At 52.0% G+C, this 26,163-nt stretch overlaps 8 protein-coding genes across 8 annotated transcripts; 2 read left to right on the top strand and 6 right to left on the bottom strand.

Moving 5' to 3' along the window:
* Positions 1-189: 189 nt before the first annotated feature.
* On the top strand, positions 190-3,741 carry BO82DRAFT_313651 (cleavage polyadenylation factor subunit CFT2). Its single transcript, XM_025632487.1, has 3 exons — positions 190-212; positions 267-542; positions 624-3,741. The coding sequence occupies exons 2-3, from the start codon at positions 394-396 to the stop codon at positions 3,532-3,534; spliced, it is 3,060 nt and encodes a 1,019-aa protein (XP_025490201.1). The 5' UTR covers positions 190-212; positions 267-393; the 3' UTR covers positions 3,535-3,741.
* Positions 3,742-3,874: 133 nt separating this feature from the next.
* BO82DRAFT_119340 (uncharacterized protein) lies at positions 3,875-4,543 on the bottom strand. The gene has a single exon (XM_025629866.1). The coding sequence runs from the start codon at positions 4,328-4,330 to the stop codon at positions 3,980-3,982; it is 351 nt and encodes a 116-aa protein (XP_025490200.1). The 5' UTR covers positions 4,331-4,543; the 3' UTR covers positions 3,875-3,979.
* Positions 4,544-6,633: 2,090 nt separating this feature from the next.
* Positions 6,634-7,722, bottom strand: BO82DRAFT_119306 (uncharacterized protein). Its single transcript, XM_025629865.1, has one exon. The coding sequence runs from the start codon at positions 7,344-7,346 to the stop codon at positions 6,786-6,788; it is 561 nt and encodes a 186-aa protein (XP_025490199.1). The 5' UTR covers positions 7,347-7,722; the 3' UTR covers positions 6,634-6,785.
* On the bottom strand, positions 7,723-8,758 carry BO82DRAFT_119305 (putative extracellular thaumatin domain protein). Its single transcript, XM_025629864.1, has one exon. It carries the CDS (start codon positions 8,615-8,617, stop codon positions 8,099-8,101), a length of 519 nt encoding a protein of 172 aa, XP_025490198.1. The 5' UTR covers positions 8,618-8,758; the 3' UTR covers positions 7,723-8,098.
* BO82DRAFT_119302 (uncharacterized protein) lies at positions 8,720-9,656 on the bottom strand. Its single transcript, XM_025629863.1, has one exon. The coding sequence runs from the start codon at positions 9,384-9,386 to the stop codon at positions 8,901-8,903; it is 486 nt and encodes a 161-aa protein (XP_025490197.1). The 5' UTR covers positions 9,387-9,656; the 3' UTR covers positions 8,720-8,900.
* Positions 9,657-10,604: 948 nt separating this feature from the next.
* Positions 10,605-14,173, bottom strand: BO82DRAFT_355796 (Sec23/Sec24 family protein). The gene is made up of 6 exons (XM_025635550.1): positions 12,671-14,173; positions 12,519-12,616; positions 12,125-12,465; positions 11,637-12,074; positions 11,392-11,583; positions 10,605-11,327 (listed from the first exon to the last, which is right to left on the bottom strand). Exons 1-6 carry the CDS (start codon positions 14,006-14,008, stop codon positions 10,693-10,695), a joined length of 3,042 nt encoding a protein of 1,013 aa, XP_025490196.1. The 5' UTR covers positions 14,009-14,173; the 3' UTR covers positions 10,605-10,692.
* A 249-nt stretch (positions 14,174-14,422) lies between these two features.
* BO82DRAFT_313642 (amino acid permease) lies at positions 14,423-17,279 on the top strand. Its single transcript, XM_025632486.1, has 9 exons — positions 14,423-14,747; positions 14,810-14,964; positions 15,014-15,414; positions 15,485-15,600; positions 15,629-15,824; positions 15,874-16,188; positions 16,317-16,646; positions 16,744-16,815; positions 16,926-17,279. Exons 2-9 carry the CDS (start codon positions 14,908-14,910, stop codon positions 17,020-17,022), a joined length of 1,584 nt encoding a protein of 527 aa, XP_025490195.1. The 5' UTR covers positions 14,423-14,747; positions 14,810-14,907; the 3' UTR covers positions 17,023-17,279.
* An 845-nt stretch (positions 17,280-18,124) lies between these two features.
* BO82DRAFT_119219 (Zn(II)2Cys6 transcription factor) lies at positions 18,125-20,649 on the bottom strand. The gene is made up of 3 exons (XM_025629862.1): positions 19,636-20,649; positions 19,485-19,573; positions 18,125-19,375 (listed from the first exon to the last, which is right to left on the bottom strand). Exons 1-3 carry the CDS (start codon positions 20,388-20,390, stop codon positions 18,189-18,191), a joined length of 2,031 nt encoding a protein of 676 aa, XP_025490194.1. The 5' UTR covers positions 20,391-20,649; the 3' UTR covers positions 18,125-18,188.
* Between the last annotated feature and the right edge of the window lie 5,514 nt (positions 20,650-26,163).

Here is a 26,163-nt window from a genome sequence, read left to right as displayed (position 1 = left end):
GGAGTTGGAGTCATATTTTGTCCTCCTTATTCTTGCATCAGTAAACCAGTTGGCTGGAAAGAGGGTCTATGCCGCGGCGGACAAAGAAAGGAAAGCCGCAGAAAGCGGTCGATGCAAACAGGACAAAACCGCGACCCGCGATGGCTTCATCGCTCGGCGCTCAATGAAAGCGACAACATCCGACCGGCCCCAGGTCCAGAATCCTGCGCCAGGTGTGTCTAACCCAGCGGATGTATCTGAGCATGCAATTAACTCGCTGTACTTAGACTGTCGCTCTCATTGACCTCTCGTATCGATGACTTGATTGGAGCATCTTGCCGTCCTCGCGACACTACCATCTCACTTATACAGCCGAAGCTCTCCCTAGGGAGCGCGTGACGAAATCCGGTCAAGATGATCACCTTCACTCCTTTGCTCGGTGCTCAGTCATCCGCATCGAAGGCATCGCAGTCGCTATTGGAGCTTGAAGGAGGGATAAAAATCCTTGTGGATGTCGGTTGGGATGACACCTTCAATACCCTTGACCTGCAGGAGCTGGAAAAGTGAGCCAACTTGTTCCTCGGGAGATTCCGAGCTCCCTGATGAAAACAGTCCTTTCTAATCATACCCATCCCGTACAATAGACACGTTCCTACATTATCGTTGATCCTCCTAACCCACGCGACCCCCGCACACATTGGTGCCTTTGCCCACTGCTGCGCGGCCATTCCTTCGTTCACTAAGATCCCCGTCTACGCCACGAGTCCCGTCGTTGCCCTCGGTCGCACGCTTCTTCAAGACCTATATGCATCCTCGCCTCTGGCTGCGACCTTTTTACCCGAAACCTCGATCTCGGACCCCGGAGCATCCACGTCGGCCGCGTCGGCCGCAGCATCCGTCGACGAAAGCGACGAAAGCCCTGAGGCTGCACATGCAGGCCGCATCTTGCTCCAACCCCCTACCGCCGAAGACATTGCGCTCTACTTTTCGCGGATCCATCAATTAAAATACTCGCAACCTCACCAACCGCTCCGCTCTCCTTGGTCCCCGCCCCTGGACGGTCTGACCTTGACTGCTTACAATGCTGGACACACCGTGGGTGGTACGATATGGCATATCCAGCATGGGATGGAATCCGTCGTCTACGCGGTCGACTGGAATCAGGCCCGCGAGAGCGTTGTGGCGGGAGCGGCGTGGTTCGGCGGCTCGGGGGCAAGCGGGACGGAGGTTATCGAGCAGCTGCGCAAGCCAACGGCGCTTATATGTAGCACCCGTGGAGGCGAGAAGTTTGCTCTCCCTGGCGGACGGAAGAAGCGCGACGACCTGCTCCTCGACATGATTCGGAGCACGGTCGCCAAGGGCGGCACGGTTTTGATCCCGACGGATACTAGTGCTCGTGTTCTGGAGCTGGTCTATGCGCTGGAGCACGCCTGGCGCGATGCAGCGGGCTCTGGTCAGGGTGATGATGTGCTGCGGACGGCAGGATTGTATATGGCGGGCAAGAAGGCCAAGACAACCATGAGACTTGCAAGGAGTATGCTGGAATGGATGGATGAGAACATCGTACGCGAATTCGAAGCTGCAGAAGGCGTGGATGCGACAGCGCAGTCGAACAACGACGGTCCGCGGTCCGGAGGACAAAACAAAACGGAAGGCAAAGGGTTGGGGCCGTTCACCTTCAAGCACCTCAAGATCATCGAAAAAAGGAAGCGACTCGAGAAGATCCTCACCGACCAGACCCCCAAGGTAATCCTGGCCTCTGATGTGTCGATGGATTGGGGGTTCGCAAAGGAGTCGCTCCGTCTGGTAGCCGAGGGCACCAACAACCTGCTGCTTCTCACCGAGCCTCTACACAAGGAGAAAGTTTCCAATAATCATCGGGAGAGCCGTCACAAAAAGACTCTTAGCAGCATGATCTGGGAATGGTACGAAGAAAGAAAGGATGGAGTTGCTCTTGAGAAGGCTGCGGACGGCGAGATGCTGGAGCAGGTGCACAGTGGTGGAAGAGAGCTCTCATGGTCTGAGGTGCGCCGTGCGCCTCTCGATGCTGGTGACCAAATGCTTTACCAACAGTACCTCGCTACAAAACGAGAGCTGGAAGATGCCTCTCAGACAGCAGGGCAGGAGAACGCCGACCCTACCGCGGACGTTGATGACCAATCTAGTTCGACATCTGAAGACTCGGAAACCGAGCAGCAGGGAAAGGTGTTGACCCTAGTCACCACCTTAGCTCATGGTAACCGCAACAAACTCGGGCTCAGGGATGAGGATCTTGGTGTCAACATCCTCTTACGACGGAAGAACGTCTACGACTACGATGTCCGAGGCAAAAAGGGCCGCGAGCGGATGTTCCCCTACGTAGCTCCTCGGAGGCGGGGTGACGAGTATGGTGAATTCATCAGACCCGAGGAATATCTTCGGGCGGAAGAGCGCGAAGAAGCTGATATGCAGCAACGTCGGACCGACTCCCAGATGAAATTAGGGCAAAAGCGAAGGTGGGACGAAAGCGGACCGAATGGACGCAGGCTGTCCAGCAGTGGTGGCAAGCGCCACCAAGGACAGGGCGATACCTCGAAGAAGGATATCAGCACAGCGGATGAGATGAGCGTTATGAATGACGGCGAGGGCGCTGATGCTGCTGCCTCTTCCGACGATGAGCCAGACGGTCAGGCTTTCGAAGGGCCGGCCAAGGTATTCTTCGAGAAGGCAAGCCTGACCATCAACGCGCGCCTCGCATTCGTGGACTTCACCGGTCTGCATGACAAGCGCAGCCTGGAGATGCTCATCCCACTGATTCAACCCCGAAAGCTGATCCTGGTCGGAGGCATGAAACAGGAGACGACGGCCCTGGCCGACGAATGTCAGAAGCTCCTTGCAGCCAAGGTCGACGTCGACGTCCCCGCATCCGCGGATTCAGCGGTGATTTTCACCCCGGTCAACGGAGAGACAGTCGACGCCAGCGTTGACACGAATGCTTGGATGGTCAAGCTGAGCAACCACCTGTTCCGACGATTGAAGTGGCAGCATGTACGCAGCCTGGGCGTCGTCACACTAACGGGACAGGTTCGGGGCCCTGAGTCTCTGCCTCAGCCCGCAACACCCGAACAGGATCAGGAGGGCCCGCACAAGAAACAGAAGGTGTTGCTGCAGGAGGAGACGAACCCTGCCACGGATTCTGAAGCCGAGTCGACAAAGCAGCAGCAGCTACCGCCACCACCGACCGACAAATCCGATCTCTACCCCTTGCTTGATGTTCTGCCGGCCAACATGGCGGCGGGAACGCGATCCATGACCCGGCCTCTCCACGTGGGCGACCTCCGTTTGGCGGATCTGCGAAAGCTCATGCAGGGGGCCGGTCACACGGCGGAGTTCAGGGGTGAGGGAACGCTGTTGATCGATGGGATGGTGGCCGTGCGCAAGTCGGCGACGGGCCGGATCGAAATCGAGGCATCGGCGCAGTCAGCAGCGATGGTCCCCGGGCGTAAAGGGGCGGGTAGTTTCCTGGCTGTGAAGCAGAAGATCTACGAGGGATTGGCAGTGGTCTCGGGGAGTTGATTGATATTTCCGGACGGGATGCCACTCTGTACAATTTGATGGATGTGTGTGTATCTGTGCAAGACGAGCTTTGATCTAATCTATCACGAGATTTGGGGAGTGCTCGGACATCTCCGTGTAATTCATGCATGCATGTATTCTAAGCAATATGCATGATTGATTGTTATTGCGGTACTTCAATTTGGGTCTTTTTGACTACGCAACGACTAGTTATATCACGAAGTACTGGTACTGCAATCCCAAGTCACGGAAGTCCCGAGACAGATGACTACCGACACTTGATACTATTCATACCGATCCAGCCCAGCAGCCTTACAACCCCCCTCTCCGTATACTATAACCCGCAACCAGATCCGCAACCCGACCCTCTCTCTCCCCCCCTTTCCTTAATGACCTGTAACCTGCAACCTGCAACCTGCAACCAATATGACTCGTGCTCACACTCTCAATCAACAGTACACGTCACATCGTCCACCACAACTACCGGTACAGCCACAGCCACAGCCGCGACTATTGACCTGCATTCTCGAAGTACGGAATCAGGAATTCCAATCACTCTCCTGAGTACGAAGTAGATCGTTAACACCACATCCATCCAAATCCAAATTAACCCGACCTGTACTCCGTACATACAGTACAAGTTGAATCTATTTCCAGGTGCAGCCCATTCGCATCGCCTCCCCCCTTTCCCCCTTTCCCCTTTCATGAATACAAAGCAAGCCAGGGCACAGCTACCCCTTTTCGCTCTATAACTGGACACGACGGGTCCATTGTCTTGGGGTGAGGTGTTGATCATTGGTTGGGAGTTATTCGATGTTCCAATACCGTTTCTATCTGTGTGAGACTGGCTGTATTTGTTAGCAGGATGTAAGCCAGTAACTGACTGTCGATTGTGGTGAGGTGTGGCTGGGAAAAGAGGCGGTTCTTTGGTGCTGGTTCTTTGTGTGGTTGGGCTAGTGTTTCAGGGGGTTGTTTCATCGGTGAGGGTGTGTTCAGTATCAGGTTGGGTGGGTGCCGGTGACTTGGTGAATACTGCACCGTATACAATATCAGTTGTTTAAGGGTAATTGGGTCGGATAGTTAGATAGTTGGATAATTGATTGGATGACTAGTAATACGTGACTACTGTCTGGAATTAAGGAGTGAACGCCTGAAGTCCGGTACACAAATGAAGTTTGTCCATCCCCCTTCTGGGAAACAAGTTCCAATTATATAATATATTACTATGGGACTCGAAGTAAGCTACTACTCTGACATAGTTGACCTTCGAGGATCCTCGAGAAATGGAAATAAGCAAGGGCGTTCACGACCGGATTCTCAGGAACCCATCACCCTACCGTGTACTGTATACTCTATCTACCGGCCGGGTTCCCAGCACCGCAGACATAGTTCACTGCACTGGGTACATTTCCCAGCAACAACAGTCCAGTCCTACCAGACCATAATCAAACACATCACATGTACAGTACACAACCCGAAAAAGAAGACCATGCACTTTCCCATTAATGGCAGCAACTATGGAAAGCTTGATTCCAGCGGAGACTGGGCGTCGGGGAGGAAACTTGAAACCGCGGCGGTCTCACCTGATGATATGACAGGAACACTTCCTTCTAATCGATCATGCGCGCAGGTATGTGCCACTATCTTCCGCCGTTGGATGAGGTAGTGTACAGATCGACTCTACGCCAAACCAGACCTTTCTCCAGAGACCGTATTAAAACCAGGCTGGAGGTACGAAATACAGAGGGGTTCCCAATCCAAACGGGCAAGCGTTCCGAGAAAAGGCCGGGCATACTGAGGGCTCATGTGAGAGGCTGTAACCATAGTAGGCCGCAGTATGTAGGAGTACTTGTAGTTAGGGTCTTAAGGATCACGCCTCAACCTTTTTCCACGAGTACCAGCAATTGACAAGACAATCTGGTAATTTGCTCCACTGCGACTTCCGATGGGCGATGGGCGATGGTGGTGGTGGTGGTGGTGGTGGCCAGTCGCCATGATTCTACATAAGCAGAATCGGCCCAAGAAAGAGTTGCCACACCACACTGCACCCAAGAACTCGTGCAGTTCATGCTCTTAGGCGAGGCCCCAGAATTTAGCCATACCCCGAACCTTGGAAATGGTGCCAGCCTGACAGTGTCAGGGTTCACACAGTGGAGTCTGTGATTCGTTTCTCGGAAGTTGGCGGGATTGCGATGTTCACGGTGAATTGCCGGGTTCGGGAAAGGAGGAGGAGGGGTTGGAGGGGTTGGACAGTCCATACTGTACACTGTAAACCGTACACTTATGCTGGTTTCTTGAATATCCCTGACTTTTCCAAGAAACTTGATTCAGTCCTCGAATTGATAGACAACGATCAAGTCATCAGCTTGATTAAGATTAAAATAATTGAAACAACAAGTGAGAATAAGTTGCGGTGGCTACGTCAAGAATCAACAACAGCCTTGGGCCACAGACCAGTGACAATGCACTAGACCCTGACTAATCCCCCTCAACAATGGGGCACGCATGACAATGGATCTTGCAATAGAGTCAAGCCCTGATTTGTGGATGGCCATCGGCTGATTGATCAATGAATCTGGGCAAGTCAATCTGTGTGGCCATCATGTGGGCGGCTGTGAGATCCACTGCACTGGTAGAATTCACTGACTGTCCCTCTCTTTCTCTCCCTCTTCCTCCAACAACAGACAAAACCACAGAACCGCTGGACCGCTATCATCACGCGAACAAAGCAAGCAACAACCCCATGGAACTACAGTATCACAGTATCACCATATCCCCCGCATCACACTCCCCAAACCAGCCAAGAACAACAAAGTACTCCGTAGAAAAACCAGCAAGCCAGGCTTACCAATCTGGTGGTGCCAAAGTGGAACCGAGGCTCCTCTTTTGGTCCACCGTCGTCAAAGGGAACCCGAACAATAATGAGGCGGGTGAATTGGCAGCCTAGACTAGGTAGGGCCCGGCCCCCACTTCTTCTGGATCGAATTCGAGTTCTCTTGACGGAACTTGGCTTTTTTCTGGTCGAGGGTCCAGACGCCGCACAGTCCAATTTTCTTTTTCTTTTTCTTTTTCTTCTTTTTCTTTTTCTTCTTTTTCTTTTTGGCAAGGGTTTTTTGGTGCCTCTCCTTCCTTTTTGCCTGTCCCTTTCACCCGCCCGCCGCCGTCGGGTTAGCCCCATCGGGTTCTCGGGGATGGAATCATCCATGATGGATGAGGGATATGGCGTCATACTTGGGATTGGAGTTATTAACTCATATGAATAATTGAGTTCTCTCCAATCCTTGCCAGTGTGCTCGACTGGGACAAGCAGGAGGAGAGGAAGGGGGGTTTGAAGCCCCTCCCCTCCCCCTCCGGGTTTTCTTCCTCTGCCCCGAATACAGTCGATTTTCGTTTATGTTGAGTTGGGAAGGGAAGGGAACCCTACCGTAGTGGTTGGTGATGCTCGTATCGATAATTCTCCCCCCCCCCCCCAATATCAACAACAACACACCGCACAACCTTAATTCACTCCGGCCGGGGGCGACGTTGTCAAAATCGTTAGGCTGGAAGTCTGGCTGCTGTGTGACGAGTACCTGCATAGTACCTGCATCCCATCTCGGAGATGCTAAATGTATTGGCACAGAGTTGTGTATACGTGCCGTGTGACTTGTCCAAAACTTATTGCCCCAAACCAATTCATTGGTTTGGTTATCGATGTGGCTTGGGGATTTTGAGGCAAGAGAGAGAGAGGGAGTTTTCGTGTGTGAATTCTTGCCTAATTGCCTAATGTCCTGTTGTAACGTGTCAGTTTTGTGTTGGAGCCCACACGTCATGAGGAAACAAAAGGATATGAACAAGGACAAGGACAAGCACAAGGGGTCAAATGATTCACACAAAGGGAGAGGAGAGGAGAGGTTAAGGAGGTATTGGTCGGTTTGAGAGATTCTGGTTTGCGCGCTTGTTTTGTCTTGTTTCCCAACATCAATTGAGCCAATTGGTCTTGCGCCGGTTTCAGAGTCAATGAAAATACCGGGGAAGCCAGAGGATACCAATCACTGAGGAAAAAATCAGTAGATCAAGGTCTCCTCATCTTTTTACTGAGTGGGATTAGAATTACTGTGTGTAGAGTCACTAGATTACTGTCAGGGTCAACAAATGGACTGGGTCAACGAAAGCAGTAGTCATTCTTTTGGTCTATCGAGGTCTATCCGTCAATCGTGTGATGTCAAATCACTGCATACATCATAAAAGACATGAGCGTGGCAACAGCAGGCCGATTTCCTTTGGTTCTCTCATAACAAACTGGGGGTGGGAATCAAGGGAAAGTCAAACGAACAAAAAAAAAACCTTATCCCAAAGCCCAGGAGCGTTGTTGAAGTCGAGCTAGCCGACTCAACTCGCTCGCTGTTTTCAGATAGGCAAAGAAGTCAAAAGTGGGGACGATGACCACATGGTTGAGCATGTAGAACAAGCCAAAGAAGGTGGGGAAAAAAGGAGAAGAAAGAAGCAATGCAAAGGAAAACCCCTCGGCCTAGAAGTAGCAAGTGGCCTCAGGGTCAGAGAGGTTTGACACCGGCTGTCATCCTTACGAAGAACCGGTACCCAGGGTCAGGGTGAAGGTGGTGTCAATGGGGCAGCCGTGAGTAGCGTGGTTGTCATCGGGCTGCTGGTAGGCCTCTTGGCAGTTGGAGTTGCCAGCAGAGCAGGTCACGGTGGGGCAGTTGCTGTCACCCGAGGAGGGAACGACGCTGAAGCCGTACTTGACGAAGTCGGAGTCCGCGTTCAGGTTGATGGAGGACATGTCCCAGAAGATGGTGTCGCCGGACTGGGTGTACTCGAACTGCAGGACGTCGGCCTGGGTCTGGGAGGTGGAGAGCTTGATGGAAATGCCACCGCCGTTGTCGTTGGTTTGCCAGCTACTGGTGTAGGATCCGCCGCCCGCAGAAAGGGTCTCCATGCTTCCGACTCTATCAGAAACAGACCACGCGTAGACGTCGGATCCAATGTTGTTGACAATGGTGACACCACCAGCATTCTGGCGACGTTGAGGGAGGGCCGCAGCGAGACCAGCCATGGAGGCAACGAAAGCAGTCTTGAAGAACATCTTGAAATGGTAAGAGAGAGACAAGCGTGCTGATTGGGATATGATGTCTGAACGACGACGGATGATGTGGTTTATCTGAATCCTTAAGGAAGGATAAGAGAGTGGACGGTGGTAGTAAAGAAGGACGAATCTGCGCTGCAGATCTAAGAGAGTGGCAGATCAAAGGATCTGAAAAACAAAACCGTACGAGCAAGAGAGTGTCGATGGATGCAGAAGAGAAAGAGACGATCAGAGACGTGCGATCAAGGCCATTATATAGACAATTTGGGGGGTGGGGGGCAAGTCACCCACGCATCGGCCTTGTCATCGGGCTGAGTGCCTGGCAGTTACGGTGTCCCAACCGAACCATGACCCGCGATGGCGCAGGGGTAAAACTTTGTTTGAGCGGAAAAGAGAAGAAAAAAGGCCAAAAAGGAATAAATCCCGAATCGAAAAAAAGAGGCAAAGAGGGAAAGCGAACCAGAAAAGGGTGTGACGTGGGATTGGGTCCCCGGGACTTCTTGGAGAGTTGGTGGAAGTGGAGAGAGGGTCGAGGAAATGAAGAGCGAGAGTTCCTGAACGCCACGAGATACAGTGGGGCTTCAAGGCCGTCGACAGTCAAGACAGAAAGGTAGTATTCTGTACGGAGTACAATAGTAAGTACTTTGGTAGTTCCGGTAGCCATTGAGAAGGAGAAGCTGACAGGTGCTGCAGCCTGTAAACCTGCCCATTGCGGTGTATGAGCCGGGCACGGAGTCCCATGCATACGGTAGACATCAGTCGTACCCATGGAGGAAGTAGGACAATCCTTCACCAATATTCAATAGTATCAATCCTCAATACGAAGTGTGACTCGTCATCCATCGGCTGCTTGCTACCTACACTGTACACATTCACCTCACCAGCTGACAGGAATTCCTCAATTCCTCTCGGTCCGGAGGAGTGATTGTGATTGAATCCCAAAAATAGGCGTCATTCACACGCATCTCTATACTTTCTCTTTGCGGCATTCTTTTTCTTTTGCCAGTGTGGGGATGATTCCCATGGCCGTGGTTAGCACCAAATGGTGGTGGTGGTGGTGGTGGTGGTGGTGGGCCTAATCAGCCACATTTGCAATGGTAATACTCTTTGCCGTGTCTTGGTCCAGTGGCAATAAGGGTCGCCCCCCGCCAGGCAGCGCGTGGCAGTAACCTTGAACCACAGCCGATGCACTCCGGTCTGAAGCCCCGAACCAGAAACTCGGTTTCTTTTCTTTCTTTTGGCTCCGGGACTCAAAGAATGGTTGAAGAAGGAGATCTTTACCATGGCTCTGTCTGGGAAAGTCTTTGCCATTCGGCTGACAGGGAAACAATTTAGGTCTCCCGAACATCATCTTTTTTTTGTTCTTGTTCTTCCCTTCGAATGAATGAGGTTCCTTTTGTCGATGCCAAGTTCCAAAAGTGGATCCTAGGCTTTTTTTTTTTTTTTTTTTTTTTTGCCTGCAAGTGCAAAAATTCTTCACTTTCTCATGGCTCTCTCACCGTCCCGGGCGTCCACTAATCCCATTAGTCTCCGCGGCGCCCTAAGTTAATTCACACTTTAACTTATCCTTCCCTTTCCCTTCCCTTCCTTCCATTCTTCCCGGCCCGGGTTCTAGACTCCCCGCTCTTTGCTCACTCGTTTTCTCTTTCACCCTGTCGTCTGCCTTGCCTGACAGGGTTTCGAATTCAATCCAATCACAAGAGGCTACATCATCCGTCATTGCTACGCTTTACCTGCCTGTTCCTGAGGGATTTTCCAATAAGAAAACAAAACCAATAAAAAAGAAAAAAAAAAGTCACGCATCCAAACAAAAAAGTAGAAACCTTCTCAACTGGCTTCTCTGTATATGGGTGTAAGTGGTTCAAACGCTTAACCGTGGTATAACTGGAATGATCACTGCTGCATGTGTAAATGAAATTTCGCCATCACTTGCACCCCCTCCCCTCCCTTCCCTCCTTCATCCTCATTTACCCCTCCCTAGAACGTCCTTTCCCCTCATCTTCGTTCGGACATGGATAGTTTCAATGGTTAGATATCACACTCCCTTCCGGGGTCTTCTCATCCCGGGGGGTTTTTCACCAATAAGGTGCTCGTAAGCCCGCCAAACTCGTGATCCCCCCCTCTCCCACCGCATCGTCGCGTTTGCGTTGCCCCGCTAGCTCCAAGTTGATTTGCCGGTGGACGTGCACCAGCCAGTCGACGTAGCTCTGGGCCTCGTTGTTGCGGTCTTCCACTAGCATCCGCGCAAACTCGTATTCCGCGCCGTCGAGCCCTTGGCGGGCCAGCTGGATGGTCACCGCTTTGGAGCCCCGGATGGTCGACAAGTACTGGAGCAGGTTGCGCACCTGCGCATTCAGGTGCGTTTCCAGCACGGGAATGGTCGACGTTTGGGGACTCAGCCCTTGCAGCGAGTTCTGGCCCTCACCGAACAGGTCTTCCAGGAGATTGGGTGACACCTGCGAATGCAGCCACAGCAAACACTGCTGGCCATTGTCCACCAGGTACGCCCCGCCCTCCTCGATTTTCGAGAAGCTGGCCCGCAGCGAGGGGGGCACCTGTAGTTGACCCTGTTCGTTGGGGAACCCATCCGTCGGCTGCATGTTGTGGATGGGGACGATGCGGGGATACAGGTACAAAGACAGTTCCGTGCAGCCGATGGAGCGGAGCATCCGCATGTCGTGAATCCGCCGATCAGACGCTTCCTGGCCCCCTACTTGAAAATTAGTGTTTGTCTCTCTATTTTTTGCCCCAGCACGGCAAACGCGGTTTTTTACCTTTCAGGGCGCGTGACTTGAGGAGACTCAACATGTACATTGAGAACTCCTTCAAATTCTCCGGCAGTACCAGCTGACCCGGAGGATGCGAGCCGGAGAAGATCTTCCGATAACCACTGAAAATGTCCACACTCTTCTCTGTAACACTGGCCCGGACATCTTTGAGGGGCTTGTCCACCGTTTTCGAGGCCGCTGGATTCTATCAGTGACACGCTTCACCCAAATAGAGAAAAAGAAAATCCTACCCTCTTTGGCAATCATGCTGACTACTGCATCTTGATCCACAAATTTCATGGTTTCCAGACCACCCTCATTGACTGCCGCCACCGTGTTGATACATCGCACCCGACGCTGACCATTAGCCGAGGTGTATAACAGAGCTGCTTGGAAATGAGCGTCCAGCTTGGGATTGAGCTTCCCATCGTAGCTGAAGGTTACCCCAATCGCTTTGTCGGCGTCGATGGCTCCGATCTCAAGGTCGGCACCAAACGTGTGCTGCACAAAGTTGCCATGGTATCCAGACACCTGAAGGCCGTTGGAGCACCGGACCTTCATCAGAGCCTGATAGCCCGTTTCGCGCGTGATCGCATGGGCCAATTCTTGCGACAGCTTGCGGATATCGCGGGGCGCATGGAAGTTGGGGTAGAAGAACGTTTCTCCACCCGTCACTTCGGGAACATGACCTTTGAAACATTAGCAGCAGATTGTGGGGAAGGTGGCAATAAGAGCTTACCGATCGTCGCTACATCCATATATGTGCCGCTCGGCGCTGCAATGAACATATCGACACCGATGCCAGCCTCTGCCAGGTGACCGGCAGTTTCTCTCCAGCCCGTGTGTTCCGTCGTAAACAGCTTTCTTTCCCCGTCGGTTCCATGGACCTTGGGATCATCCCGAAGTGAAAGAGCTCCAGGGCCCCATGTCGGTAGGCTGGCAATTGTGCCGATAATTTTACCACCAGTAGGTCGCAATGCAGAGAGAGCGGCATTCAATGCAGGAAGCAATGCGGGCTGTGGGTTTTTGACACGGGAGAAGATGGTGGGGATTCGTTGTAACAGAGAGGTAATGACGTTCCTGTGTCTCATGTCAGTGATATTTACCAGAGTCGTGACCACCGAGGAGCATACTTGGATTCATAGGGGTCAACAAACAGACCCTCGCTGAGGGGGACAAAGGGCTCTTCGAGATCCGTCATCACCATCATTTGAGCTTGATCAAGCTGTGCCTAGGGGTTCGTGAGCATGTTGATCGATTTCAGCCGTGGGAGCTGCACACATACACTGAGATTGTAGAAGTGAACTTCCTTGTCATAAGTGACAATGCCAACCTTAGCACCCTCGGGGATTCTCCGCGCCGCAGACTCGTCGTCCGGGTTCTCCGAAGGCTCCTCGCTGTACAAAGCTTCCATTATACCCTTGCATACGCCCTTCAAGAAACCCCGATTGACTGATTCCAAGCTGACGTCAATCAAGAAGAGCCACTGGAGACCGACAGGTTCCTTGTTCCAGTAGTCTTTGGGAACCAGGAACTCGACAGTTCCCATCATCAACTCCGGACGCTGCATGCGATCGACACGGGACCCGGAGGGATCGATAGGCGCGAAATAGTCCGCCGTTACGTCGTTGGGGAATGTGCACATATTACAGACGAACTTGTTGCCTCCAGACCTGAATGACATGAACGGATTGATATATGTTCTGCACCGGCGGCATCGCGGCGGTCCGGCGTCGCCAAAGTCTAACACGGGGATCGGTTGCTCGCCGGGGTCGAGACGGGCTAGAGGTTGCAGGATCATGCCCAAGGGGAGTGCGGTAGAAGAGAGGAAATCGGATGTCGAAGGGATATTATTCAATGTAAGTCGGGCATACTTCGGGGAGGAGTTGCCCTGGTCGTGCGCCACGAAAGGAACCGCTGCCGGTGGAGGAAGGTGTCGTTCCATCGTCGGGTACACATGGTTAAAGTAGTACTGAGACGGGAGGTCGCGAGACCGAGGGATACTTGGGATCTGCTCTGGATCAATCTTGCCCTGTGTAGGAACGGAGCCTACATCGGCTCCTCCGAGCGCCGGGTTCACTGGGGCAGGGATCCCGGCTGCAGGGGAGATAGGGCGTGCGGCCTGATTCAGCCCGGTGTTCAGGAATTGGGACGTTGGCGGTAAACCGGCTTGGGGGACTGCGCCGAGGGACTGCGAAGCTGAGGTCGAAGCTCCTGCAATCTCGTGGTGTGCGTGACGATGCTTCTTCTTTGATGTCCGAGCCCCGCCATCACTTCCAATTATGCCCAACCCACTCATCTGAGATGCCAAACCAGCCATCGCGGGATCTGGAGACACACCTTCGGCAACCATCGAATCGGTCTGATAGGCGAATTGACCGTGAGGCGGTTGCAGAGGCTGCTGGGCTGGCGGAGGGGCCCCGTATCCGGACCATTGTTGTTGTTGTTGTTGTTGAGGGGCTCCGTACATAGCACCGGGCTGAGGAGGGGAAATACCGGGAGGAACACCAGCAGCAGGATAGCCTTGTGGAGGAACCTGGTGAGCTGTACGGTTGGGATCGGTCGAGGCCTCACCAGGCACTGCACCTTGGCCGAAAGAGTTATACATGCTCGGGTCGGCCATGGTGCTTCATAACGCGGGGGAAGACGAAACAACCGGGGCGGGGTGAGGACGAGGTGGGATCGATCATCCACGGGGAGGGAAGATCTTTTTGCTGTTTTACCAGAGGCGGAGCACCACCGACTGCTCCACGATGATCAACAAAATCACTGTGAGATCGAAGGCGAGGAGCGAAAAAGGGACAGGGAGACAGACCTCGAATGCCGACGCCGCGGCATCGCAATTGACCACCTAATACAAACAACTGCCCCGGCCCATCTTTGTTCCGGACGCTGTCCGCCTTACTCGTTTCGGCCAGGGGCTCGATCTATATCCCCACTTGTAAAGAAGTATACCCTCCGATGTTGCAGCACAATTCTTTTTGGACTTATAGTAGTATGATTGTCATGATCATATGGCTGATTTAAGATTGCTATACACTCCAGCTCTCTGTGATAAGTGTAGCCGTTGGAATGCTATGCTCTTCCCTCACTTCCTGTCCTTATCAAGCCTTCCCGACAAGCTGCATGATGCATGCAATGGAAGGACAGACGACCGCCACCCCTCCAGCCACTGGATCGATCCTCAAAATTCTGCTGTCTGACTAGCCTTTCTGTCGGCGTTGCCTTTACCGCATAATCACACAACGTCAACTTAGCAGAAGCCTCTATAATTGACCTCTCCCTCATCCTATCTTGTCGGAATTGACCCTAGAACTTCCGGGTTTCGTTCACCGTCTTTTTGGCGCTCAGCTTGGTGTTCAGTGAGTGTCGACTCAACCAAAATATGATGACTGGGAATCTAACATCAGGTCGTCAATCTTAGAACGATCAATGGCTGGAAGTATCTCGTACGACCGATCAATTCCTTCTCCCTAAACGGCCAGTGAAGAATTATACTATATATGACTAGGGCGTGACACCATGACCGGCGTTCAAGACAACGACGAGCTACTGCTGGCTCGCATTGGTTATCGACAGGTGACTTTTCTCAATTCCCACCACAAGGAATATCCTCTAATTGAACCAGGAACTACAACGCGAATTCTCGAAGTGGTCGACCATCTCCTACGCTATCTCGATCTTGGGAATCCTCGGTTCTGTTCCAGCGACCTTCGGTGCTCCCTTGGCCGCAGGGGGTCCGGCCACAGCGGTATGGTGCTGGTTTGTGGGTTCCTGTATGGCACTATGCATCGGCAGCTCGGTAGCGGAGCTTGTGTCAGCATACCCCACAGCTGGGGGCATGTACTTCGTCACCAAGCATGTCGTGCCAGAAGAATATGTGCCCATCTTTTCCTGGATTCAAGGTTGGTGTAACCTCCTGGGACAGACAGCAGGGGTTGCTAGTGTGGTCTACACCGTCAGTCAGATGCTGCTCGCTGGTGCTAGCATGAACTCGGCATTGGTCGATGGGAAATACTCTTACTCCCCGTAGGTTTTCATTCCTTTTTGCTTTTTGATTTTCATCGTTGATGCCATATCCGGTACTGAGGCGCTCTAGATCTGCATCCGAAACCGTTCTTCTGGCTGTGGTCCTCCTGTGCCTCCTAGGCGTGGTATGCTCGATGACCACCAGATCATTGCACCGCATAATTGCCTGGTTTGCCCCAATCAATAGTACGTCCTCAATGGATCTGGCTCACAGCCAAACCTAACGATATAGTTACCGCCACTGTCTGCATCTGCGTCACGCTACTATGGTACACGCCTAACAAACAGCCCGCCGTCTGGGTGTTTACCCACTTCACCGATGGGTCCGGCTGGGGCTCTAAAGTGTTCTCCTTCCTGCTGGGCTTCATCTCCGTGGCTTGGGTACTAACCGACTACGATGGCACGACTCAGTGAGCCCACCGTGACTTTTGGACATATAGATCCTCTAACTTCACCTAGCATGTCTGAGGAGACCCACGATGCGGCCGCCCTCGGGCCGATCGCCATCCAGACCGCCGTGCTCCTCTCTGGCGCTCTCGGTTGGCTACTGACGATATGCCTCTGCTTCTGCCTCACGGACTACGAAGGCATCCTCAACACGCCCACCGGCCTTCCCGCCGCGCAGATCTTCTTGAATGCCGGAGGCCCTGTCGGAGGCTCAATCATGTGGGGGTTTGCGATTCTTGTGCAACTCTTCACCGGCTGCTCCGCAATGTTGGCCGATACACGAATGGTCTATGCATTTGCCCGTGACGAAGCCCTGCCATTCTCCTCGTGCGTTACCCCCTCCACCTTCCCCCACGAACTCTATTCTCTTCTCCCAGCCCTATTCCCCCACGATCGATCTACCTTCCCTCAAATCCCCAAACCCCAAACTAACCTAAGCCAATCTCCACCCGAAGGTTCCTCTCCCGCATCAATCCCCGAACCCAGACCCCTCTCAACGCCGTCTGGTTTGTCGTCCTCTTCAGCATCAGCCTGACCTGCATCGCCATCGGGTCCACGCAAACCGCCACCGCAATCTTCAGTATCACGGCCCCGGCCCTCGACCTCTCTTATGTCTCCGTGATCCTCGCCCACCAGATATACCGCCACCGGATCCAATTTGTCCAGGGGCCTTTCACTCTCGGCAAATGGGGCCCCCACATCAATTGGGTCTCGATCGTCTGGGTGACGTTCATCAGCACGGTGCTCTTCTTCCCTCCGCACGTGCCGGTGACGCTCGAGAATATGTACGCACCACCAACCCACCAACCCACCTTCATCCCGATATCCCCATAAACGTCATTCAAAGACAGCCAAAGCTCATGCGTTTCACGAGTAAAACAGGAACTACGCGATCTTCGTCGGGGCATTTATCGCTGCATTTGCACTGGTGTGGTGGTGGGCTGCTGCAAGGGGGTACGTGCTTTCCGTTTTCCTTCTTCTTACCCTTCAACTATCCCGGGAGCCATCTCGACTGGCTTCATGCGAGTCAATTATGCCATGGTTAACAAATCGGTGCGATTTAGACGATACACCGGACCACGGATCAACGAACAGTTCGAGCCTGTTGCCACGGATGAGGATTATGGGACGTTTCGGGAGACGGGTTCGAATGCCATCTAGTATAGCTTACAGTCTTCCAGTTTCTGGAGGATGCAACACCTACAGACAAGTTTATTGTCAGCGCGCACGCGCGAGCGAGCGCGAGAGTGTGTGTGAGTGCAGTGATCATTTCATCCTGCCTCAGCACACAAATTGAGAAATGGAATTGGAATATCGGCAAGAGAAGTGAGATTGATGCGCATAGAAGTGGACAATTTTTCGGGCTACATGTCAACTATTTAAGAACCCCTCATTGTTGAAAGATAATCCATGGACACACTCAGTACCTGAACCCTATTCAGTCAAACCAACACCATCGAAGGCTGATATGGATATGTAACTTGGTAAGGCCGTAGACATAAGGCAGAGAGACGAAGGGGATGGGGCGGGTAAGAAGAAGCCCATCGAAGGGAAAGCACGGACGCATGTGCAGTACAGTTCGCCGACAGAATCGCAGAGATCTGTCAAACCTAATCTCAACGCCGGTTGACTGCTTAGGGTCAATTGCGCCATCATGCAAAGAACGGGCGAAGAGGTGTGGATGATGTAGGTACAGTACAGTACGGTAGGGATCCTAGCTTCGCGATTGCTGAGTTGGGCTTGGGTATGCCACCGATGCAATGGCACGCTTCGGATGCTTTACTGTATGCTTATTCCGGACGACTATAGATATGCTATTCCGATAGAGAGAAATGGAAAAAAAAAATAAAAGAAAAAAGGGGGAAAGGCTATCAGCAAAAAGTTAGACCATAACTGTACAATTCACAGGTCCCCTTATACATGGCTTATCATCACAATTCATCAGCATTTAATAATGGGAAACTGAAAAAGCCCCGGAACACCATCAACAAGGTAAAAGTACATCCACCCGTGGTCTCACTGCTCCCACAAATGAACCAGATAAGATCTCAAAGAGGTAGAATGGTATATGTGAAATTAAATATGTCCCCCGTTGACCCGACGCCGATCCAAATCCTGTGCCTGCCCTTGCCACTGTTCATTTTGAGGGCATGTCCGTCTCGACTGACCAGCTGTGCTGTTCGCCAGCCGAAATCGTAATATGTGAAAAAGAATGAAAAAATCAGGGTGAAAGGGAAGAAGTACACACATGCGTTACTGATCTGCAGGCGGCTGATGTGCTCGACCAGGTCAGCTAACGAATGCAAGGAGGTCCGACGAAATCTTGCTTAAGTGATCAGGAAATCCATCTTCATGTCTTTGATGATCTTCTCCCAATCCCAGCTCTCTTCCGAGTTGTTATCCATGACTTCCCAGACCCGCTCCACGACCTTGAAGGCGGGCTCAATGTTACGGAGGTTGGAGTAAGCTTTGAGGGATTCGAACCCCTTTTTGATTCGCTCGCGTTGGCGTGGCAAGAATGCCGAGCAACCCAGCAGAAACAGGGGCATCAGCACAATGCATAATGCTCCTGCATCCTGGGGGATTTGATCCAAATATGCCAGACCATCATCTACCACCTGAGCAATCTTTTCGCTCGGTCGGGATGGCCGGATGGTGCGGTAGAGATATACCCAGGTTGATTGCCGGTAGAGTTGTGCTAGGTAGTAATTTGGCGTGTTGGCGGCATACGACGTCTCCCAGGTTCGGATAGCCGAGTCTATTGAGACAGCGTCGCCCAAAATCTGATAATCCACTGCAGGCTCATAACCCTCATCGAACCGCTGACGGATGCGATCTCGTAATCGAGTTACTTCGGATATGTAGTTGAACAATCCATCAAAGACACCCAAGAACATTCCCGCTTGGGCATGGGGTACAAAGTCGGGAAGGCGTAAGTCACCCTGCAAGTGAGCCGGGCGGCGGTCCAGGGAGGTGATTGAGTTGGACACATCGTGATACTGGAAGAACTCAACAATGAACTGACGGAATTTCTCGTTCCGGGGCTGCTGTGTGGTCAAGAGGTACCGTGCGGCGTCCATATGTGGACGGTACTCGCCGTTTGTTTCGCCTTCACAAATTGTATTCAAGCTGAGGGCGATAGTGGAGGCAATTATGGGATCCTCCACCAACAGCTCGGGTTCCACCGGACCACCGGAGGAGGCGTTGATATTGTCCTTGAGATCGCGGATGGCACGATGAAAATGGTAATATTTACGCTCCTTCAGCTTTGGCTCTGGATCAAGGGCGGAGAGATGTGAGCCTGACAAGCACATGAGGGAGTGCATTAACCCTCGATGCTGGGTGGCCATAGGCAGAAGGATCTCCTTAAAAGGATTTGAGTCATCGTTGATCAAGGTCAGAACCCGACTAAATCCGTAGACGAAGTGGTCCAGAAATCGACGATCGATCTCGGTCTCGATACCATCGATCAGCAACGGGAGGCTGCGAGAGACCATGGAATGGGTGCGAGCCGCTGTCAAGCGAACGGAGTCAGAATGGAAGTCTGAGATGTCGTATATGGACCCGATAAATCAAGGGGTAGAAACTTAAAGGTCGGAACAAAAGAGATCGATGATCCTTACCATCCTCGAGTTTTTGCTTGCCACTCTTCCAGATCTCTTTCGGAGGATAGCCTTCGCACACGACGGCATTCTTCTGACAATTAAGACAACTGCGAATGAAGTGAGAATTCAACACTACAACCGGTTCCACACGAGATGAGCGAAGACTTACGCTGGCTTGGTCTCATCACACTTTTTCTTTCGACGACGACAAGTGATACAGCCGGTTTTGGATCTCCCTTTGGTGATCTTGGCCTGGCCCCCGGGCGCAGGCAGCGGATGTTTGCGCGGTCGTCCACGTTTCCGTGGGACATTCACGGGAACAGCCGTGGAATCCGAATGACTAGAGCTCGCATTGGCTATCGCATCTGTCGTCGTCTCCACCCCCACAGGTTTAATACTTTGCAGGTCGTCCACGTCGTCCAACTCCTCGATTTTGGGCGTTACGTCGGTCATTGTCGGGTCGGCATAGTGTGTGGCGAAAATGTTGAGTCGGAAGGTCTTCGCGGAGGGTATTGCGGTCGCAGCAAACGGGTGATGATGGTGGTGGTGGTGGTGGTGGTGTTGTGACCCATCGTGAAGTTTAAAGTCCAGTTCGGCGGTGGCCGCGGTGGGCGAAGTGTCGGAAGGGCCCTCTCCATCCCAGGAAATTGGCGAGTCATTGGAGAGATCGTCAGTAGTGCTGATACTGGTGCGATGAGAAAGTGAGGAGTCGTCGACTAAAGGGCAGTCGACAAAGGCGGGGATGTCGGGAAAAACAACCGAGCGGGCGGAGTCGCGACGAACAGCGGTCGGATGTGCTGACGAGAAAGCATGAGAAAAATTATTGCTGTCGGAGGAAGAAGAGGACGAGGAGGAGGATGAAGCAGCATTAGACGTAGAGGAGGAAGGGAGGGCGAAAAGCGACGCTTTCTGCAAGGACAACATTGCACCAGACGCCGCCGCCTCTCTAAGCGGGAGGTGTGTAGAGACGATACGCAAGTGCTGAATTGTATATATAGATCGAACTGAAGAAGTGTATTGAGTATAGAGTGTAGAGTAAGCAAGCCAGCGATGTAAGACGCAAGGAGAACGAGCGAACAGAAGAAGAGGAGGAGGAGGAGGAGGAGGAGGAGGGCGGCAGGCCGGGGTTGATCTGTGACGAGCGAGGAGGGGTCTTTAAGAAAAGAGCAGCAGGGTAGGTTGGAGGAGTGTGTGGGAGGGTGGAGGGTGGAAGGTGGTGGTGGTGGTGGTGTTGGTGGTGGTGGTAGTTAAGTTGATTAGTAGGTGTAGTTGGTATTATTAGTAGTAGTAGTTGTGGTGGTGGTGGTAGTGGTAGTAATAGTAGTATTGGTAGAATAACAGTGCTAATAAGAATTGAGAATAATAAGAAGAAGAAGAATAATAATAAAATAATAATAGATAGATGAATTAAAAGAGGAGGGGAGGATCGAACAGACACAGACAATGGATGGAAGGAAAGTGGGGAGGAACAACAAGACTTGGCTGAGATTGACTGGTTGCGCGGAAGATGGAATCAACACACTGGGTGGGGAGGCAAGGAATGGGAAGAAAGTACAAGCAGCTGGTTTGAAGTTAGTGCGTCACAGACTTGAACAAGTTAAGTTGGTGGATGAAGGTTGTGTGTGTGTGTGTGTGTGTATGTGTGTGTGTGTGTGTGTGTGTGGTGTGTGCGTAGTGGGCGTAGTGGGTGTAATGTAGAGGAAAGAGGTTAGAGTAGTGTAGTGTAGTGTAGTGTAGTTGGGAGTTGGAGTAGTAGTAAATTAGTGGCGGACAGTCCTTGGTCAAAGAGAAGTAATAGTAAGTCAATGGTCAATAGAGACTAACTCCCCCCAAGCTTAGAGTGAGAAGAAGGGGGGAAGAGGGGAAAGTGTCAGTGTCAGTGTCAGTGTCAGTTCAAGCGTAAAGAGAGTGAGTGGTAAAGTCGGCGAGTCTGCCTATAGAACCACAACCAACGAGACTGGGGATCTCGTCGAGCCAAGAGAAAGCGACAACAACCCCCAGCTTATTCAAGATACACCGCAGTGAGAACAGACGCCGTCCATATGAATGAGATGAGGGAATGATGGAAGAGTCGACACAAGCCGTATTGTAAGAATAGAGAACAGGATAGAATAACAGACTCCGACCCCGACCAGGTTCAACAGAAGTCAACCCCAAATGGGCAAGTCGAGGGCCACGGTACCTTACTAGACAGAGTGAGTAATACTTAACTTACCTAGTAAGTCAATCACTGCGCCATTCTGAGGATTGAGGATTAAGTCCAACAGACACAGACACAGACACAGACACAGACACAGACACAGACACTCAAGCAGTTACAAACGGTCTCATTCTACTCATAGTTAAGCATGGAGCTGACCAAGCGAGTCACTGACTCGCTCAACCAGTCAGACTTGTGCATTCAATGTCCGCACGCATGAACCGAGATTCGGATGGATCCCAAGCGGGCAAACTTTCTGATTGATAATTCCGGTTTTGGTAGAATCGAATCCATCACAAAAGCCCCGAGCTCATTGGAAATTGGGATGAACGAGGTACATTGTTTATTGCCTTGCGATGTGTCTGAAGGCGTATTTGCATCCGTCATAATGAACTACTTATCTCGAGGGGTAGTATATATCACTGCGGTAATGCTTCAATCCCAGAAAGGGATACATCCAGATGCGGGGAGAGAAAAGATCAAAACGAAGAATCAGCCCTGGGAAAAAGAGCCTGGAGGACGAGTTGGGCTGCCAAGCCGGTTGTTGTACAGACAGACCCTAATTGGGTCATGGCGCAACGGAGAAAAGCGACAGAGAAACTTCACTAGGATCAAGTGGTTTGGGTCTTGTTCTGCCCACGAACTAGACTAGCCTAACTACAACTACAGTAAGTAGTCCGTACAGTAAATACAATACACTACCTTACAGCACAGCACGTAAATGGACTTCCAATTCTCCTTCTCTTTCCCTTCCTCTCTTTTCCCCATCACCCTCACCCTCACCCTCACCCTCACCCTCACACCCCCACTATCATCACTGATACTGTACTCGGTCTCTGGACATGTCTTGTGCCTCTGTGTGTGTGTGCCTGTACCTGTACCTTCCATCCGTCCCACTATCCATACTTGCATATACACTTACATACGCACACACATCGGAAATCGGTGGATGCTCCCAAAATGAATGGAAAAAGCAATGTGCGCCAATCAGACTCCCCATGCCTGAAGTTCTGTTGACCACCACCGCGGATGATCCTCGTTGCTTCCTCCTATTTGGGCAGGGGAACCTCACTCTCCGGCTGATGACCGGCCGGGGTTTGTGTATGCGTGCGTGCGTGCGAGTATGACTGGTGTGCGTGTGTGCGTGTGTATGTACGTGTGGTATGTGGATGTGGATGGATGATTTTGCAGAGGACCCTCCCTCCTCCTCCTCCTTTTTTTTTTTTTTTCCCGCCGCCCCCCCCCCCCCCCCCCCCCCCCCCCCCCCCCCCCCCCCCCCGGTCCGAAATGCAATTCCTCGCGATGATGATACGTCGTCAGGGGTTTTACTGCCTCGCCTTCCTTTTCTCGGCCGCCAAAATTCTGGTTCCTTTATTTCTTCTTTCTTCTTTTGCACTTTCCCTCTGAAACTTGAGCACCAAGCACAAAATTGTGCTAGAAGCTGATCGACGGAATGCATCCGTACACCTAAGCTTAGTCTCCCCATTTAGCACTGACAGGAGGCAAATGGTCTGACCCCGTTGAGGCTCTCGGTCGGCTCCTAGACCCTCTCATGGCTTGGACCCAAAAGAGAAATGCACCGAAGATCAACGTGGGACAGGCCCTTCACCAGTGTCTCTCCTAGGACACACAGACACACCCCGTCTCTCCCAGCGCTTTCCACCACAAAACAGCATTACTGGGACTTTTTTCTCCCCGAGGCTATCGTCTCCTGATGACATATTCTCACTGCCCCCCAGACAAATCTGGATCTGTCGGAGAAGGATGCGCAACAAGTGGGTTCCATTGCCTGCGCACATTCAGATCGCCGATCATGAGGCGGGGGGAAGGGCCGGGCATGATACAGGCACTTCTGATGGAGACTCGTATAGATATCTTGCCTGCAGTCCACTTAGCTTACACAAGCAGAAAGTCAGATTCCTTGCTGCAGCAGGGGCCCTCCGACTTTCGATAATCTCCTTCAATATCCAGTTGAGATCTATCTGGTCGTGGGATCTGTCTCAGGCAACATCGAGTCTACCGTATATGCTCCCCAGAAAACCGGACACGTCGAAGCATGCCGTATGGTCGATGAGGCGTTTCCCCACACCATCTAGGATGAGTACCGCAGCAGCAGCAACAGCAGCATGACTGCCAGATACGTGAAGCATGGAAGTGTGTTTCCTTGTTTGAAGTCGGTAGTGTCCCCAGTCGGGGTCTTATGTAGTGTATTACGTGCATGCCGGGATGACACGGCTCAGGCTCAGCTGAACGCCACACCACCCCACGCTACTGGACTTTCTTCGCGTCGCAGCAAGTGCGGAGAGAGGGCCAGATGCTCGGGCAGTGATCCCACCGGCCACTTGCCTCTGATCAGTCTGACCACGAACTCTAGATTGACGGACCCCGACGAGGCGAAGGAGGATGACGTCGGACGATCGGATCGGGGGAAATCCCCCTCCCCCATCGCGCATCTGGATTATTGAGTCCGGAGTCCTCAGCAAGGGGAGGTAAATGAATGGACGGAAAAGCAGGAAGCAGCGAGAATCATTCAAAACCCTTATTACGAGTACATACCTGGACAATCTGGGGAAAAGTGGGCCAGATCTTCCTCTGTGCTCCCAGCACGGACATCCGGGTACTGCAAAGCATCAAGCCAGCATTGATCATGTCCGACTTCATTCATTGACTGGCTTGACCTTACCCACCTCTCCCCTGCTCTCCATCCTACTACTGTAGGTACATGATCAGATGCGACCGAGGGGACCGATCGAATCCAATTCTACCGATGAATGGGGGATAATTGAGCAATTGAAGTCCGATGATTTGGATTCATCAGAGCAGAGAGAAGATCAGCCACCAAGCTACTCCGTAATTAGCACGGCGCCTGAGCTCTAGCTAACCACTGTCATGTACGGCGCAGCTAGGTCGTGTACCTACATTACCTTGTCCTTACTCCGTACCTTCTCGCCTCTTCTCATAAAGGGACCGAAAGGACCAACAAAGAGTTCAAGGCGACATACACAGCCACTCGAGTTAGCATTTCCAAGACAGCCAATGGACAGAATGACCAGTAGTCAACAACCGTGCACACAGGCCATGACTCCATGTAAGTATGGCGAGGGGAAGAGGAAGGGGGGCTAGGAGAGGCGAACGAACAGAATAGGATTGTGTGCAATTGGATGGCTTTGTCTCCGAGTGCTTGGGCCTCCTCCCATCTTTTCCTGTCTGTCGGCCACGGTTGATTCGAAACGGCTCGGGATGGTGCACTCCGTCCGGGCGGGCGCCCCATCAATCTGCTTGCCGACTAATTGGGAAACAAGAAGTGGAGAGATGGAGAGAATCATCTGTATACCGAGTACGCTCACTAACTCAGCTAGCTTGACTAACCTAACTCACTACAGGTTGGGTAGAAAGTTAAGGTAGCTTGGAGGGATTCGGCTTCTTCCTCCGGTTCCGCTGCCTCTTTCCTCTGTCTTCTTGTTTGCTTGCCTCCACTGATTCGATTCGATTCTGACTGACTCTTCTTTTCTCTGCATTTACCACCAAGAACGGTTGGGCTGGACTGGACTGGCCTGGACTTTGGGTCAGATCCAACCCAAGTCACATGGCACGGTGCCCTGAGATTCGGGTATTCCCGGATATGACGGGATCTTGAGGTTCGCACACCTACAGAACCATCTCATAACTACGCAGTGACCTTGAAAGTATATGTATATGAAACAGGATAGACCATCATGGGTGAGCCAAGTGGGGTAAATTTGTCACACAATCAGTGGTAGTGAACTTACATAACATCAGTCTCCGTAACGTTACTGGAGATGTTGATCTCCTAACTATAAGTCACCATGGCCCGTGCCTAGTCGCTGATAACCATAACCAGACCAGCATGAGCCCACTCATAACGAGAGTCTACTTCGCAGTCATCGAATCAGTCGTATAATGCCACCATTTGACCATTCCTCAAATATGAATCCTCAAGCAAAGTGACACCCGCGTCAGAACTTGACTGGTCAAATAACCTCTCCCCTCTTACCCCGACAACCCTCCATCAACAACTGGTGAAACACCTCTCTCTATCTCAGCTTAGCCCCTCCCTCCGACGCTCTCCCTCCCCTCTCAGCGCTCCATCAACAACCCACTTCTCGCCCGTCACAGTCACACCGATTACATAAAATCCTCACGCCCACCTTATACTCACAAAAAGAAAGAAAGGTTACAGACGAGATCCTCAAACCTCCCCCCCCCCATCAAAACGCTCCAGACCTCTAGAGTCGAGCATCCAAGGAAATCTCGATGCCTATGATCCATGCTCCATTAAACCGATCCCCTAGAGCAGACTAACTTAGTCCATACATAAAAATCGGGTATACGTACATTCCACCACAAACGACCCGACTCAACCTTCCCCAACCCTGCTTAGTCAAAAGAAATCTCTTTTTTCTTTCCTTGGGGTTAGTCTTCTATTCCTTCTTTGGGCTTTTGGGAGGGAGCGGTGGTAGGTTCAAGTCTAGCTTC

This window comes from Aspergillus uvarum, assembly GCF_003184745.1.
Source record: "Aspergillus uvarum CBS 121591 unplaced genomic scaffold BO82scaffold_40, whole genome shotgun sequence".
Lineage (NCBI taxonomy): Eukaryota > Fungi > Ascomycota > Eurotiomycetes > Eurotiales > Aspergillaceae > Aspergillus > Aspergillus uvarum.
Note: the sequence above shows the minus strand (reverse complement) of the source record. Positions and strands in the feature narration are given on the sequence as shown.

What these genes read in the sequence shown, in the direction of transcription:
- BO82DRAFT_313651 (XM_025632487.1), top strand. Translation starts at nt 394, where the DNA reads ATGATCACCTTCACTCCTTTGCTCGGTGCTCAGTCATCCGCATCGAAG. An exon ending in GACCTGCAGGAGCTGGAAAA is followed by an intron (nt 543 to 623) that starts GTGAGCCAACTT and finishes CCCGTACAATAG; the next exon opens with ACACGTTCCTACATTATCGT.
- BO82DRAFT_119340 (XM_025629866.1), bottom strand. Translation starts at nt 4,330, where the DNA reads ATGATCAACACCTCACCCCAAGACAATGGACCCGTCGTGTCCAGTTAT.
- BO82DRAFT_119306 (XM_025629865.1), bottom strand. Translation starts at nt 7,346, where the DNA reads ATGACGTGTGGGCTCCAACACAAAACTGACACGTTACAACAGGACATT.
- BO82DRAFT_119305 (XM_025629864.1), bottom strand. Translation starts at nt 8,617, where the DNA reads ATGTTCTTCAAGACTGCTTTCGTTGCCTCCATGGCTGGTCTCGCTGCG.
- BO82DRAFT_119302 (XM_025629863.1), bottom strand. Translation starts at nt 9,386, where the DNA reads ATGGGTACGACTGATGTCTACCGTATGCATGGGACTCCGTGCCCGGCT.
- BO82DRAFT_355796 (XM_025635550.1), bottom strand. Translation starts at nt 14,008, where the DNA reads ATGGCCGACCCGAGCATGTATAACTCTTTCGGCCAAGGTGCAGTGCCT. An exon ending in CAGCATGATTGCCAAAGAGG is followed by an intron (nt 11,584 to 11,636) that starts GTAGGATTTTCT and finishes GATAGAATCCAG; the next exon opens with CGGCCTCGAAAACGGTGGAC. An exon ending in CAAGTCACGCGCCCTGAAAG is followed by an intron (nt 11,328 to 11,391) that starts GTAAAAAACCGC and finishes ATTTTCAAGTAG; the next exon opens with GGGGCCAGGAAGCGTCTGAT.
- BO82DRAFT_313642 (XM_025632486.1), top strand. Translation starts at nt 14,908, where the DNA reads ATGACCGGCGTTCAAGACAACGACGAGCTACTGCTGGCTCGCATTGGT. An exon ending in CTGGTTTGCCCCAATCAATA is followed by an intron (nt 15,601 to 15,628) that starts GTACGTCCTCAA and finishes TCTGGCTCACAG; the next exon opens with CCAAACCTAACGATATAGTT. An exon ending in TGGTGGGCTGCTGCAAGGGG is followed by an intron (nt 16,816 to 16,925) that starts GTACGTGCTTTC and finishes GGTGCGATTTAG; the next exon opens with ACGATACACCGGACCACGGA.
- BO82DRAFT_119219 (XM_025629862.1), bottom strand. Translation starts at nt 20,390, where the DNA reads ATGTTGTCCTTGCAGAAAGCGTCGCTTTTCGCCCTCCCTTCCTCCTCT. An exon ending in TGTGATGAGACCAAGCCAGC is followed by an intron (nt 19,574 to 19,635) that starts GTAAGTCTTCGC and finishes CTTCATTCGCAG; the next exon opens with TTGTCTTAATTGTCAGAAGA. An exon ending in CAAGCAAAAACTCGAGGATG is followed by an intron (nt 19,376 to 19,484) that starts GTAAGGATCATC and finishes TTCGCTTGACAG; the next exon opens with CGGCTCGCACCCATTCCATG.